The sequence below is a fragment of the Sturnus vulgaris genome, chromosome 16 (assembly GCF_052056855.1).
Source record: "Sturnus vulgaris isolate bStuVul1 chromosome 16, bStuVul1.hap1, whole genome shotgun sequence".
NCBI lineage: Eukaryota > Metazoa > Chordata > Aves > Passeriformes > Sturnidae > Sturnus > Sturnus vulgaris.
This window is the reverse complement of record NC_142258.1, coordinates 15,248,465-15,264,117: the sequence shown is the minus strand read 5'-3', so window position 1 is coordinate 15,264,117 and position 15,653 is coordinate 15,248,465. Positions and strand designations below refer to the sequence as shown.

The 15,653-nt window shown below is 55.6% G+C and overlaps 1 protein-coding gene across 1 annotated transcript; it reads right to left on the bottom strand.

The window, feature by feature from the left end:
• Positions 1–263: 263 nt before the first annotated feature.
• Positions 264–15,121, bottom strand: PRR35 (proline rich 35). The gene is made up of 4 exons (XM_014888537.2): positions 15,035–15,121; positions 14,941–14,997; positions 2,196–3,907; positions 264–1,194 (listed from the first exon to the last, which is right to left on the bottom strand). Exons 1-4 carry the CDS (start codon positions 15,119–15,121, stop codon positions 264–266), a joined length of 2,787 nt encoding a protein of 928 aa, XP_014744023.2.
• Positions 15,122–15,653: the final 532 nt, after the last annotated feature.

The window sequence follows — 15,653 nt, the reverse complement described above, 5'->3', positions numbered from 1 at the left end:
TGAAGGGAGTTCCAGGACTGGGGTGATGAGGCTGGGAGCATGCAGAGCCCAGCAGCACTGTCTGTGACACACTGGGGAGCACAGGGACTGGATTTTTACACCTGGCAGATTCAGCTGGGGAAGCTGCTGGAGCAGCAGCGGTCCCAGCCAGGCAGTGGTGAAGTTTTCATCTATGGCAAAGGGGAGGAGTGGAGAGGTGGGACACTGGGAAGGTGAAGCATGAGGTGGTCGGTGAGATCCAGGAGCTTTTGAGCAAGGTGGACTTAGGGGTCAGCATGCAGAGGGCTGTGGACACACACGGCGTCGGTGTCACTGGGGAGGCTGCAGGACAGGGAGCGCTGCACGGTCCGGCAGCCCCGGGGCCCGTCCTCGGTGCCGAGTGGGAGCTGCGGGCCCTGCGTGCTGCTGGACCTGCCGTCGGAGCAGAGCAGCACGCTGGAATCTGCCTCGCACTTGGTGGTCCGGCTGTAGTAGGGCTCCATGACGTGGCGCAGCTCCAGGGGCACGGTGAGGGGCAGCACCTCGGCCTTGATCACGGCCCCCAGAGGCGCCTCGGAGGAGGCCGCCCGCAGGCTCTCGGAGCGGCTCATCTTGATCAGCAGGTCAATGGTTTTGTTCTCAGTCTCCACGAGGCAGCTGGGCAGCCCGTCCCCATCTCCAGCCTCCCCGGTCACAGAACATTTGCTGAGGGGCCCTTGGTCTTTGCTGTGAAGTTTCTCACTTCCCAGGCTCACGGTGCAGGGCTCCTTCTTGGCCTGCTGGACCTTCTCCAGGCCTTCCGAGGATCTCTTCACCGACAGGTCCAGCGGCCCCTCGTGGGGTTTTGTGGTTTTCTCCAGTGCCTGGTGGATATGGTAGAGCTCCCTTCGGATTTTGACCAGCTGGTCCCTCAGCTCTTTTTGCCCAGGGGTGTCCTCCTTTGCCAGATCCGACAGTTTCTTCTCCACCTCTTGGTACTCCTCCAAGGTTTTGGACAGGTCCCCGATAAGCACGGTTGTGGCCTCAGAGCCTGTCATGACAGAAGTGTCTTGGGGTCCGCTCTGCTTGCAGAGGCCATGGTCCAGGGCAGCACCTACAGAGGGAAGGACTTCGGTGTCATTGCCCCTCTCTGGTTCCTCAGGCTGGCCTGTGAGGACATCCAAGTGCCAGTGGTCCAGGGCCTTGGGGATGTGGCCAGGGTTGGCTTTTGAACCACTGCAGAGAAGAGGTGGGTACAATCAGTAGGGAAAAAGACAGGAAAATCCTCATGCTTATGTCCAGGACCAGCATTACCAGATTAGCCAGGTTTCCTCCACTGGCTGCTGCCAGCGTGAGACCCTTCCAGGAAGAGCTTTGGTTAGAGCAGGCAGAGTCCTGGCTGGACCTGACCCTTGCTCAGGAGAGGAGGGTGGATCCTGACATACACTGTTTCATGGCACTGACAAAGGGAGATGGTGCTGATCCCACCTCAGCTAGCCCAGCCTGGATTGCCCCTCTTCTTGGAGCACTGGAGAATGTTAATGGAAATGACCATCCTACAGTCCTGAAGGCCCAGTTGCAGGGAATCTGTCCAGCCAGCCTGAGAGCATGGAAAGGGCAGGTGGAGATAGAAAACAACAGAGATCTACTCCAGAGGAAACTCTTCTGGGTGTCAAAGCAGTGGGTTTACTGTGACATTTTTCTTGGAGCCACAGCTGGACTTGCACAACCAGGGGAGGAACTGAAATTCTGTTTAAAGGAGCTGTGCACATTTCTAGCCCCAGGTAAAAGGAAATGTTTGGGAACGTGACCCTCCTTCTGGGCTTTGAAACCAGGAGGTGAATCAAAGGAATGCAAATGTGCATGTTTAAAAATAGACAATGATTGTTCCAGCAAACCTGGGATATCTGGGGACACAAGAGGTGCTTTCCTGGTGCCTGGGGAGCACAGGCCCACCTCACACAGACACCACATCACATCTGGCTCCATATGGATCAGGGGAACACAAGGGACAGCAAGTGTGACATAGCCCAGGTGCTTGGATGCACTTTTTGAGGCCCTGGAGGGCAGGGAGCTCTGCTTGGGTGGGCACCAGCGTGGACCACCAGTCTGAAGAGTGCTCAGCTCCATGGGGCTTTTCCCAGGCTTAGTGGGGGGAACAGAGAAACAACAGGATATGGAGATAAACAATGTCAACCTGAAGTAAGGAAGAGGCAGAGAGATCTCAGGCACCTTACCTGCTCTGGTAGCTGAGCTTCCCAGGCATCATCCTTTCGGGTCCTATCAAATCCAGCCCATTGGCAGGGAACTTCCTCTTCAATGGGTTTCCTGGAGGGCTGCTGGTCTCCAGACAGGTCACCACTGGCAACTCTGTCTTCCTGACACTGCTGTGAGTGAAAGCGCCGTCCTTCATCCCCACCACGGTTTGGTAGATGTCGGTGGCTGACTTCTTGCGTAGGTTGCTGAGGCCCAAAGCTGGGTTGCTGTCCTTCTCCTGGGACAGCCATTTCTCCTCTTCTTCCTGCCCCAGCATGGCAGAGTGGCTGAGCTCAGAGCCTGGCTCCTCCCGGATACCTTTGGACCAAGGAAAACCTGTCTTCAGCACGGGAACTTTCAGCAGCCCAGGTTTGTTTGGCTCACTGGAAGGTTTGGTTTGGGGTGGTGTGGGCATGACTGAGCCCACCAGCTGCTGGGGGTCTGGCTTGCTGGGGGACATCTTGGTCTCCGTGGAGCCAAAGGTGTGCTCAAAGAGCAGGGGGTAGTAGAAGCGGGGGAGGAAGGCTGAGCGCTCGGGGCTCTGCAGAGGCTGGAAGTGGGAGGCATGGGGGTGCATCAGCTGTGCTGTGGAGGCCAGGAAGGGCAGCTGAGCCAAGTGAGGGTGTGTTGTTGTGCTGTTTGCCATGGTGGGGCTCAGGTAGGAGAAGAGACTGGGGTTCAGAGGGTAGTTAATACCCAGCAGTGAGAGGTTCAGGCCCTGAGGTTCGTGGTAGTCACTGTAGGCTGGAGGGGGGTAGCACGGGATGATGTTGCTGTCGGTGCAAGGTGGGGAGACTTCAGGTGTGTTCCTCCTTTGCCCATTTGCCACCAGTTTCCACTGCTCCATCAAGATCCCACCACTGGCCAGGCATTTCTTTGGCACTTTGCAATGCTTTGGCTTTGCATCAAGGTCAGGGGAGGCCATTTCCCTGCTCTTCATGACATGGTTCTTGAGGGAGAAGACATCTGTGATGATGAAGTCGGGCTCCACCTCCTTGCAAGGCTTGTTGTCCCTCTTGTTCTTGAAGCCGAAGACCAAAGTGTTCACTTCTGGTTCAGCTGGGTCACCTTGGCAACCTGGCTCTTCGCTTCTCTCTTTCTTCTCCCCCGCATCCATCTCCCTTAGCAGGCCAGCAACATCCTCCTCCTCCTCCTGGAACTGGCCACCTTCCTCACCAGCCCCTTCAGCAGGCAGGATCTCCACCCCTGTCATGGGCTTCTCCTCATGGCCATCCCTGGTGGGGACCTGCTTGGTCCGGAGGGAACCTCCCGGGGTGGCCGAGGAGTCGCAGGTGTCGTGCTCATCGCGCCGCCCGCGCAGGCGGGAGCTCTCGGTGTGCAGCAGCCGCAGCTCCGGGTGCAGCAGGTTCCCCTTCTTGTAGGGCCAGTCAGATTCAATGAGGAGGGACAGGGAGTTCTTGCACAGGCTGTACTTCATGTGGTTGTAGAGGTGGGACTTCTCCATGCACGTGAAGGGACACTGGAAGCATTTGTAATTGTAGGGTTTGCCCCACGGCCTCGGGATATAGTGAGGCTTCTTTGGCTTCCTCTCCTTGTGCTTGTACACTGAGGTCAGCTTGCAGCCCCCGTCGTCCTTGGACATGGTGGAGGCTGCCTGGAGATGGCTTCTGGTGGGAATGGAGGGGCACGGCAGGTGAATCTTCTCACACCTCTCTGGGAAGCACAGTGTGCCCTGGAAGAGGGACAGCATGGAGGTGATGAGCTGTGCCTGAAGCTCCCGAGGAGATGGCTCTGCTCTGTGGGCACCTCCTGGACCCAGAGAGTGAAGCCTCAGAGAGAGGAGCTTCTGGGACCTCAGTATGGAGCTCCCAGCTTTGAGATTTAAACCCAGGCCAGTGATGGATTTTTTGCCCAAAGCCTGGAGGTATGCCTGTATATGCTGATCCCATTATCGACCCTCTTCTCTCAAACCACCCCAGAGGAAAAGGAAAACAAACACTATTAAAGGCGTTGGAGCTAAACCACCTCAAACTGACATTGAGGTGCCCAGGTGACCTGCCTGGCCAGCCAGAGGCTCTCTGGGGCAGCCCCAGCCCAGCTCAAGGACTATTTCCCTGCTGAGGGCAGGGAATAAAAGAGAAAAGAGTCAGCAGCCCCAATACCGTGCTGGGCATGGACTCATTTGGCTTTGCCATCTCCTGGGGTATGGCAGTGACAGAGCCTACCAAGGTGTTCCAAAGCTCTGGCACCAAAACTACTGCAGAGCTGGGCTAAATTTGCTACCTGCAACCCTGCACATGAATGTGTGATCCAGGTACAAAGAGGGCAGTGGGATGGATGGACTGGATGGGAGAGGCTGCAGACTGACTGCTTGTAACCTGGTGTTACTGCTAGAAAAGCAGTCCAGCCTCCCGTGGGTCTGATACTGTCCTGTGACAGAACAGGGATAATCTGGCCTGGAAAAGCAATCCAGGCTAAACTACACCTCCCTCACTTCCAGGTGGTGGCAAGATCAGAATGTCCAGGCAATATCCCCCACAGAACCCTGACACTGGGCTGCCTCCTCTGTGCTTCCCACCACAGCCTCCCGGGGACAGCAGTGTCATGCTTGTCCCACAGCCTGGCCCCTACCAGCTCTGAGATGGGCAGGGGCACAGCCCCCCTACTCCTCATCTCACAGAGGAGCCAGACCTGCACAGGCACCACAGTCATGAAATTGGGCTCCTTCACACAGGCCAAGCAGTCACGGGGCACCCAACACTGATGCAAATGCCTGTGCCACCCCTCCAGACTCTGCTTTGCTCTGGAGGGACTTGCCAGCTTCTCCTGGGGAGAGCAGTGAGTTTGAGGGCTCATTCTGTGTGCCTGGGGTTCATTTCTCAGGGGCCAAACCCTTCTCCCATGTATGAGGTGCCATGGCAGAGCTCTGCCCCAGAGACCCTGCAGCCAGGCTGGTGTGGGAATGCAGAGCCCAGAAAGGAGAAGGCCAGAAGCAGCTCCAGATTGACACCAATGTGGCAGCCGGAGCCATTTGGGGAAAAAATCTGCTCCCTGGCTTCTGGGAAGAAGGAGACAAGATTTGGAGGATCAGAAGGGAAACAGTGTGTGTCTCTGCAACTTTAGGCAGCCGGGACAGAGAGTAGCCTGGGGGGCAGGCTCAGGCAGTGGCTCAAGAACCTGACAGCCCCTGCAATGGGCCCTGCTCCCCAGCAGCTTGGAGTGTGCCAGGCATAGCCCACATCCTTCTGCACATGGTCTGGGGAGCTTCCCCGCGGGGGCTGGTGGTGGGACCATTGCAGCTCCCAGGGCAGGAGGATCAGCACAGCAATGCCAAGGGGCTGGGATCAGAGTGGGATGGGCAGGGAAGGGGCTCCTGCAGCAGCAGCACATCAGAGGATGGATTGCCACGTGGCGCCATGGTAGTGCCCACCTCCCACGGCTGGATGGCATTCCTGCTGCTCCCCTTGGTGAGCCACAGCTTGGGGCAGGCCTCTCACCCTGCAGCCCCACCACCCCATGCTTTTTTCCCGGATTATCTTGCTCCAGGTACACAGGGATGCTCTGGCTGCAGCCTGCAATACCAGTGGCCCTGGAGGAAGTCCCAGCAGCCCCATGCCCAGGCAGTGGCTGTGCTGAGCTGAAGGATGTTCCCATGAGGAGAGGTATCCTCTCTCCTCATCATGGGCACCTAGGGGCATCCCCTTCCCCTGGGAGCATGGTGAGAGCGTTTATGTGATAGAATTACCTGCATAGAACTCTTTCAAATTTCTTTCTGAGGTTTGACATCAAACAACGGAGTATCTCCCACCTGCCATGGGGACAGGGAATGAGCCATACTGTGGCTTTCCCAAGGGCAGGCTGAGCTGCAGGCAGGGCTGGGGGACACCCTCCTGCATGCCCACATTGTGGAGTGAGCTGGTAGTCGACCCTGCCACTAAGATCTGTTCATGCTGAAAATAGGCAAAAACGTCCCCTTGTAATGAACTCGCGTCCACTGGGATGTGGAGGGGAGCCCCAGGGGTGCAGCCCTGACCTGCAGCAGCCCAGGCTGATTTCCCCCATCACATGGGATGTGCGGGCAGAGCGTGGGGCCTCCTGCCTGCAGGTTCACCTCAACACTCACAGCCTGCCCGGGGGGACACGCTTGTCCTTCAGCCCTCAGCCACGCTGTGTGTGTGTCACGCCTGGGAGCTGTGAGAGCTCCACACACGCTGCGCTGCCCAGGGGAGCAGAAGGGATGTAGCAGCAGCTGGGCAGGATGGAGCCCCTCCGAGCATCACTCCCTGGCTCCAGCCACTGGGTCTGGGGTGCCCTGAGCATCCTGGACCTGCTTGTCCCTGCTCCCCTGCCCCTGGGCGCCTCGGCCCCGCTGCGATGCGCGTCGCCTGTTTGCAGGTCAGTTGAACAAACATTTGATGTTTATATGCCAGAGGCAGATTAAATCTTTGCTGGAAGACTGGAACTGGTTGTTCCATTCCTGCACACCTGATCCTCCTCCTCCAAGGCTGCTGTGAGAGCCGTTTGTTCCCCTCCTGTGTCCGGTGGTGCAGTGGACGGCAGAGAGCTGCCCCGTGTAGGGACAGGCAGCTTGGCTGCTTCCACATCCTTAACGCTGCGGAGAGGAGCAGGAGGAAAAGGGGAAAGAGCAAAGAGAAAGAATGGGAGAGAGTGAGGAAGTGCCCTGCGTGTGAGGCAGGGAGAATGGAGGCATCCCCAGAGCCGGCTCAGGCCCTGCGGAGCCGGGAGACAGGCGTTGTGGCTCCTGGTTGCTGAGCAGTTCCCGCACCAGCAGATCTTCGTGGTCTGCTGAGTCTCTCTCTGCCACAACACATTATTTCCAGTGGGCTGTCAGCTGCGGCGGTGGGGGCCGTGCCTGGGGGCAGCGCGCAGCGGGCACCGCGCACCTGTGCCTGGGAATTGCAGCATCCCCGCTCTCCTCCCCGGGACTGCCGAGGGGAGCGGGGCACGCTCCGATGGAGGGAGCCGAGCGGCAAGGGGAGAAGAAAGAGAAGGAGAGACAAAGGGAAGGAAGAAGAGAGTGATGCCCACGAAAGAGATCTGCAGTCCCTGGTGCTTCAGTACTTTAAAAATCCAGTCTCCAGGCACAGGGATGCAGGGAAGGGCACACAGCCATTGGGGCAGCTGAGCCACAGCATTTCAGTTGTCCATCCATCTCATGCCTCAAACAACAGCCAAAACTCAATTTCCAGGGTGTAGAACAAGCATTTATGGTACTGCTCCAATTTCCCTAACCCATCAGCCATCCCAGTAGACTGGGTGCCACTGGATGCAGCACACAGAATGCACATCCCCACTTTGAATCTGCAGGAGCTTTGGAAGCTGTGGAAATGTTTAGCCCCTGAAGCATGCTGCAGCAGGGAGGTCTTGGCACACCACCCAGAGCTTCATCCTCTAGCTTGTCCCCACAAGTCTCATTTGATGTCCCCCAGTTCTTTGACTGGTAGAATCAGCAACCACGGTCCCTGTCCACTCTCCAGACACATGGCTCACCACCACACCCCTGCTTCACCATCTCCTTTCCAGGCTGAAGGTGGACACAGGGCCAAACCCTTCCAGATCCTATTCCCTTTCCTGAGCCTGCTCCTGGTGTGTGGCAGCCACTTTCAGGAAGGGGCTCAGTCCAGTGGGTTTCCTGTATCAATGCAAACCCTCTCCACCCGCAGGTGGGCATAGATACTTGCCTTGATTGCTTTTGCAGACTCCCAAGAGCTTTTCTGACTGGAGCAAAGACCCCATCTCTCAAACTGATGTCCTTTCTTTTCTGCTGACCTCGAAGTGCTCCAGTGCTGACTGGGAGGCTGCCAGGGAGCTGCAACGCTCCCGTGGAAATTGGCTGCCCTCAACCTTTCCCAGATGGCTGTAGGACATGGCATGGAGGAATGGGCTCAATAAAAGCACTGAAGTTCTGCTCCATTCAGTGTTGTTGTGATGAACCTCCTGCCTTGCACCTTGCCCTGCAGGTGAGGATTCCTATGGTCTCTTGCAAGCTGCTCCTGCCCTCAGCAGGTGGGATTTCATTGGTGGTGCCCTGCACACCCAGCACCAACCACAGGACAACTCTTTTCTGCTCCTACATGCACCAGTTGCTTCCTTCCAGGCTGTCCAGGACACTCATTTCCCAGAGCTCAGCGTCACTCCAGTCTGTGTCCCTAGAATTGCTGTTAGTCATTCAGGGATGTGTTGCCCTGGTGACTACGCCAGGACAGGGCAGTGTGGAGCAGAAGGATGGCCTTTTGGTGAGATCTCACACCAACCCCACAAACCTTCCTGCTCCTACCATTACCCAAACTCTGGCTTTCTGGAAATTCCCGTGGGGTTTTATCCCGTTTTCCCCAGCGCCGTGGCTGGAGCAGCCGCGGGAGGGGAGCGGCTGGGGCGGGAGCCATGATCAATGCAAACCACTTTCCCTACACTACAAGCTTTTGCCGCAGGGGCTGCTCGGCTATTAGCGGCTATCGAGTCCCCTTTCGTTTTCATAGCCTGGAGTTGTGTGATTTGAGCTTTTAAGCGTTTGTCGGAACTGGGATAAAGGCAATTTGCCATGGTAAAGCAGCAGGCACACAGCAAGAGGAGAGGAGCCTGGCTGGTGGGGCTGGGAGCTCTGCACCTCTCCAGCCTTACGCTTGTACAGCCGCAGTGTGAGTGACTGTGTGTGGCCATCCCACCATCTCTGCCTCTGGCTCCCTACATCAGCAGCTTTGGAACTATTCCCATCTCGAGCTGTGCCTTCCTCCAGCTCGATCTCAATTGTTGCGCCAAAATCTCTTCTCTTCCCAAAACTGCTCTTCAGAAGAGCTGGGGTTTCCTGTCCCCTCCAAACAGTCAATCTTTCCATGTCTGCCTACCCACCACATCTTCGTGTCCAAGGCCAGAGGCTGTGACCCTGGAGCTCAGTGTGGCTCTGCTGCTCGGAAGGTTCTTCAGCACCACTTCTGTGTGTCCGTATATGAGCTCCATGTGCTTCACATCCCAAGGGTCAAGACAAAGTCAGAGCCATGGTCTGCAAATCTGCCAGCATTTGGATTTCCACCGTTTGGAGGGATCTGGAGCTTCTGGTTGGGGAACTTAGCTCTCTTCACAGGTGGATTTTGGTGAGACCCACACCCCAGCCCAGACATGGGATGAGTCCATCTTTGTGAGCATTGCTGCCTTTGGATGTGCAGGTTGTCTGGCATCTCCTGTCTGGCCTTGAGGTGTCCCTCAGCCAGATGATGAACATATTCCCTGGAGTCACAGCAACTCAACATATAAAGTTTTCCCTCATTTTGGGTCAAATCTCTCATTTGTGCATTTGCTCAAGAAGTGTTTCTGTGTCTCTGACTTCTCGTCTAGCCTCCACCCACAAAAAGTTGGCCTGAAGGCTCCCTGTGGCAACCCCAACACCCCGTGAAAAGCATTCAACCAAGCAGCAATGGGCTGCAGTCATCATCGTCTGCCTGTGACACTCACAGCACAACTCACAGGCTCCTTGAGAGATGAGATCAGGCCGTCACAGCCTCCAGGCTACTCTCCAGAGACATGAGGGTCCTCCACCACAAAAGGCTTTCCTCCCACAGCCTTTCTTACTGAGAACCCTTCAGGGGAAGATGCAGGTCCTGGTAAGGAGATACAAGACTGTCTCTCCACATTACATCAACCACCCGCAGAGCTTCTGCCTCAGCCCCACTTTGGGAGCTTCCTACATCTTCCTCCACCTCCACTCTACCTGCTAATGGAGCCTCAGGAGACCACAGGCTCCCAGCCATGGAGTCAGCAGCTTATTGGCAAAATGATCTCCAAATTTGTGAAGACATCATCAGTGTCCGAATGACAGTGTGCAGCTGGATAGAGGGGAAGGTGTCTGTGCAATTCAGGAGGATCAACAGTGTGCTTGGCACGCAGGGATGTGCAGGGGGGGTGGTGTCCAGGCTGGCATGGTGAGCATGGGGAGATGATGGACAGCTGGAGAGAACCTGGGGGACTTAAGAAGTGTGTGCAGCTGGAAGAGGAATGTAGGTACAGCCATCTTTTGTGCTAAAGCCTGTGTCATGCCTGTAATGTGTAGAGCTTTCCTGATTCCCAGAAAAGAATTCCATAGCTTCTTCCAGTTTCTATAACCTCTGAAATTCCTTTCCCCACTTACAAGTTTCTCCTTCTGCTGCTGGTGTGAAAGCCTAGGATGGATCCCACTGTCTGTGACCACCTGCTCTGAGAGGTTCCCTTTCAGCCTTCCATCTGGAGGGCCTCTGGGCGTGGTGGCAATCTAGAGAAGCTCTTTCTGGTCACTGGCACCTGTCCCCTCTGTATGCTGTGGCACACCAGCAGCAGTCCAACCTGGGCAATGTGGGGCTCAACTCTGCTCTGATTACCAAAATCCACTTCTCTCACCCCCCACAGACCAAACCACGAGTGTCCTCAGTGTGGACATGGAGGTCAGATCATCTCTCTGCCCATGTGAGCACAGATCCCCAGTCTGGGTATGGACAAGATCCCACCTCCTCTGTCACCTCCCCTGCAAAGCAATGAGCTCTGTCAGACACCGAGGTGCATTTAGTCACCCCTTAACCAACTCAAAAGCTCACTGGGGCTCCCCAAACTTCTCCAGCCCAGTTCCTCATACTGGAAATGTTCTCCTCTACTTTACATTTCTCCTTGGACTGTTCACGTTCCATACATGCCCTGGGCATGGGAATGATAAGAAAGGAAGGAGATCTCCACCTCTTTGCTTTTCCTGGCTTGGCAGAGCCCAGCTCTTTTTGTGTCTCCTAAGACACACCAAAGATGGCCAAAGGTTTCCATATTGATACAACCTTGCTCATACCCTGCGCTCTCTCCCACCTGCTATTCTTGTATTTGCTGCTCAGGTGTCCTGCTCCACCAAATCACTCTACATCTTCCCACCAGAAGATGCACCTTCTTGCAGTTCAAATCCACCCAATATCCTCTGGGGACAGGAACAGAGAGTCTTCACTCCTTTTCTGCCTGTCCCCCTCCTGCCTTGCAGCCCAGCCCTCTCTTGCTCCTGGATGCATTCATTGCTGTGTCCTCACTTACCCTTTGCTACAGGAGAGGAGCTTCACACAAGGACATCCCAAGCATTTCCCTCACCCTTCTGTGTCTCCATTCTTCCTGTTATCTTCAGAGCCTTTCCCATTCTTTACTCTCTTGGTCCAGCTCCCAGCAGTCAAGATTCTGGCTCTGCTCCTGTCTTGGATGTGGCTCCTTTTCTGCAAAGCTGCTTTTTAGCCCAGGACATGCCCTGCTGCAGGGGGTTACTGCATCCCAAATGCAGGACTTTGCCATTCCCTTTCTTCATCTGGGAGCTGCACCTTGCATGGCCAGTTGAGCCTGGCAGTCCAGTTTTTGACCCACCTTGTCTTTATATTTCCAGCTTGGCCATGAGGACACTGCAGGAGACTATGTCAGGAGCCATGCTAAGGTCACTTAAACAGGATCCCTTTCTCTCCCTCCCCTGTTCTGGCAGCCAGTCCTCTCCTCACAGTGAGCAGTTCTGCTCTTCTGGCAAGATTTGCCCCCAGTAAATTTCTTGCCGTCCTTGAGGATGGAAAGGACTTCAAGGAGGGCTCGCAGCTGTCCCAGAGACCAAGATTATGTCTGACTCACTCTGGGTGCTCCCTGATGGGTCTGAACCATGTGTGCTGCAGGGCCGGGGGCCATTGTGTCCCTGCAGGGACCTCTGCACACCTCAGCAGAGACTGGGATGGAGCCAACAGTGCCCACAGCCGGCCCTCTTGGGGCTTTCTCACTTAGGTCAGTATCCCCAGGGGCTTGCAAAGCAGAGCAATGTTGGTGGCAGCCACCCAGCCCTCATTTGGGATCACCCCACACAGCCCAAGAACTTTGCTCAGTGCACCCTCAGGATACAGACGTACCAGGAGACACACTCAGTCACTGCCTCCCTCCTGATGGACACTCCTGCCAGCTCAGGCGAGCAGGGGAGGGCAGGAAAGGGGACTACAAGGACCACAGGTCACAGGGAGCAGGCCTTGCTTCACACATAGTACATCCCTTCATTTTCTTGGCTAGGATGTTGTTCTCCAGAGTAGTCCCCAAAGATCCCCACTCCCCTAAGTTACAGGACAGGTCTCTGTTTAGCCAAAGCATGGCCAAGATGTGACCATGATTTCAACCCTCCTAGAAAAGAGGGGTCTGTTGCAATGCTGGGGCCCCACCCAGAGGGACATGGGCTAATCCCTGCTCCTGCCTGCCAGCTCCCAGCACTGGCTGCAGCCAGCAATTTTGAGATGGAGCCATGACAAGGTCTATCCAGCCACCAAGGAACTGCCACCTGCGAAGGACTCGGTATGTTTGAGGTTAGAGCCAATAAAATAAAGGGGGGAGGGGGAGGTTGGATATGCTGATCCACCAGCAACACTGGTGCAGTTTCGTCACCACATCCATACAATCCAGCTAGCTGTAAAACCCATTTCCAAAGGGTCCTAGGTAGGAACATCCCCTGCTTCTCCCTCTCCATGCTTAGGGGAGCACTAACTATTCCACCTGCTAAATAAAAATGCAAAGGGGAAATGGTCCAACGCTGTTTGGGAGAGCTTGGGAACAGCAGGGAAATTACAGAGCAGAAAAGATGGTTGGGATGGACTCCAGGGAATGTGGAGGAGCTCTGACAGGCAGAAGCCTTCTCACAGGGATGGGACACCCATAAACCTTTCAGTGGGGGAACTCAGATTGTTCCTGGGGGATACCCTGCTCCCAGCAGAGAGGAGGGAGGAGTCTGTTCCACAGGGACACAGAGCACATCAGGCAGCACATCACACCCTGAGCACATCACACCTCTTTGCAGTCTCTTTGCAGGGAGATATTTCTCCAAAACACATTCTTATTTATTATTATTATTATTATTACTATTATTATTATTATTATTATTATTATTATTATTATTATTATTATTACTATTATTATTATTATTAATGTATTTATTCCTGGGCAGGAATCTCTGCAGTGCTGTGGGCTGACCCGTGGGCAGCAGGCACCTCTCTGCCTTCTGCCTGGTACTCGGTGGTGTTGTTTGGTTGGGTTTTTAATGCAGGTCAAGGGTGGTGCTGCCTGCTGAGGTCCTCCCCGTGTCTCCAGCTCCGGTGCACCCCAAAAATGGGCTGAGCTGCTCAGCCCCTGGCCCCGCACCGTGGGCAGTGCCCGGGCTGCAGCGCGGGGACGGGAGCCGGGGGATGTTGCTGTGAATGGAGGCAGGGACCGAGCGGGCAGGTAGCGCTTGGCCACCAAATTGCCCAGAGAGGTCTGTGCTGGCCAAGGGATGACCAGGAGGAGTAACAAGGGCCCGAGGCAAAGCCACCGGGAGGAGGCAGGGATGTTATTAGCTGGCGCAGGAAGGGGAATGCAGCTCGTTAACCTGTGCTGTGCCGGAGTGCAATGGCCGTGCAGCCGCACTCGGCAGTCCCCGGAATGCCTGTGCGGGAAGGGGGTCTGTCTGCATCCCCCTTCCAAACCGGGGTCCCCTCACTGCCTCCGGGTGGGCCAGCGCTCTGAAATTCCTTGGGATCTCCAGGAAAGAATGAGAAGACCTAAGAGAATGAGGGGTGACACATCCACAACCTCCTGTCCCAGGTTTTCACAGAGGGGAACCCAAATCCTCACCATTGAGGAGGAGTGAGAGCAGAGCAGCAGCACCCAGTGGGTGCTAGAAACTTCTCCCCATGCCAGTCCCAGGATTTGCCAGCACCCTGATGCACAGCTGGCCCTCAGTGACCTGATTCCCTTACCTTTTTTTTAAGAAGCCCCTGACTGCTGTGAACTGTTACTTGTTATGTGACCTTTTGATTTAATTGCCAAAATTCCTACAAACGCGCGTTCCCTGGCGTGAGGACGCATATTCCTAGTTGACACCATTAAGCATCTCAGTAACTCACCTCCTCTGGCAATTCAACAGCTCTGTTTAGTTTTCACTTCTTTTAAGAAGGATTAAGAGGGAAAAAAGATATGGATAACAAGGATAATACTGTCTTACTGTTAAATTTCCCCCTTCCCCTGATTTGTACTTTTTCACAATTACAAATACTCATCACATCTCCAAACCTGCAGAAAACCATTGATTTTTTTTTTTATTACCCAAACGTGGAGAGGTAAATACGTTAAAATTAACCTGCCCTGTGTCCTCCCAGGCAGGCTCCCTTTTCCCGATGTATCTTTTCATTTTTCAGTGGGGAAACCAGTCAGACCTCTGCAGCAACCACCACACGGTCAGAGGGAAAGCATCCAAAATCCTCCCCAAACTTTCTATTGTCAGGGACTCGCGTGAGCGGATCCCCGGTGAAGGCAGTCGGACGTGTCATTAGGAGAGCAACCCAAGCAGAAAGGCCCCATATGACCTCCCCGGTGCCGAGTGCCTTTAATAATCAGGAGTTACACGGCTTGCAAAGAGACCGGAGAGCGGGATCAAAGAGCATCCCTTGGGAATAGTCGGCTCCCGGCTCCCAGCGGGTTTGCACATCCCCGCTCCGGGTACCAGCTCCTGCTCCTGGCAGAGCCCCTGCCTGTGGCGTGGCACAGGGCTTCCCTGGGCACCGCCAGATGCCTGGAAATCTATTTGGAAGAGTGCAAAACTGGCAGGAGCGGGCAGCTTTTAACAGGTTTTTTTTCCGCTCCAGGTCCTTGGTGGGTTTTGTTCCCTTCCCAGCCCCGCAGGGAGTCCCTCTGCTGCCTCCAGCACCTTCCACCCTCCGCCCACAGCAATCCCTCCCCAAAACAGATTGAAATGTCAGGACTTACAGCTCGGCCCCCGTCCCGGCTGGGTCCCTGCTCAGGGCCGGGAGGCTGCGGGAAGCTGTACGAGCGGGGTGAGGGCTGTCCCCCAGTCCGGGATCCAGCGTCCCCAAACCCCGCCGAGGCGGGGGGCAGGTGATGTCCGAAGCCACTCCTGAGCATTTACAGGGCTGTTTGCAGGAAACATCAAACTCGGGAACAGAAGCGCCAACCCAGGAGTCATCGCCCCCCCTCTCGCCGTCCCTCCCCACCCTCTTGCTTGGTCTCATTTGTACCGATTTGCCCCGCAGGCTTCGCGCTGATTTGCCATGTCCCTGGCAGGGCTTCGACCGGGGAGGGGGAGCGGGAGCCAGACGGGGAGCGGATCGGGGGGAGCAGCCATGGGGAGGGTGGTGGGGACCAACAGGAGCCTGGCTTGCCAAAAGCAGTTCAGACCTAGAAAAAGCTTTAATGTGCACAGACGGAGCAGGCTGGGAGCAAAACCAGCTGGGCTGGAAGAGAACGTGCTCGGCAAGAGGCTGGTTTGGGGCTGGGTGCGTGCGTGGCTCCGGGCTGGCTCCTTGCTCCAGCCCTCTGTCCCCGGAGGGAAGGCAGAGAAGGGAGGGGAAGAGTGCATGTGAAAATTCCCCTTCCAACATCAACTTTTCCTATCGACGAGCGATGGGCAGGATGCCAGCCTGGCTTTCTCCGGCATTAATGATTTACCTGCTCCAGCCACC

Bases quoted from the DNA above. Each gene is read 5' to 3' on its own strand.
- PRR35 (XM_014888537.2), bottom strand. From the start codon at position 15,121: ATGTTTCCTGCAAACAGCCCTGTAAATGCTCAGGAGTGGCTTCGGACA. The intron at 3,908-14,940 runs GTAAGTCCTGAC...TCCCTCTTCCAG, and splicing joins GCCGGGACGGGGGCCGAGCT to GGCACACTGTGCTTCCCAGA. The intron at 1,195-2,195 runs GTAAGGTGCCTG...TCTTCTCTGCAG, and splicing joins AAGCTCAGCTACCAGAGCAG to TGGTTCAAAAGCCAACCCTG.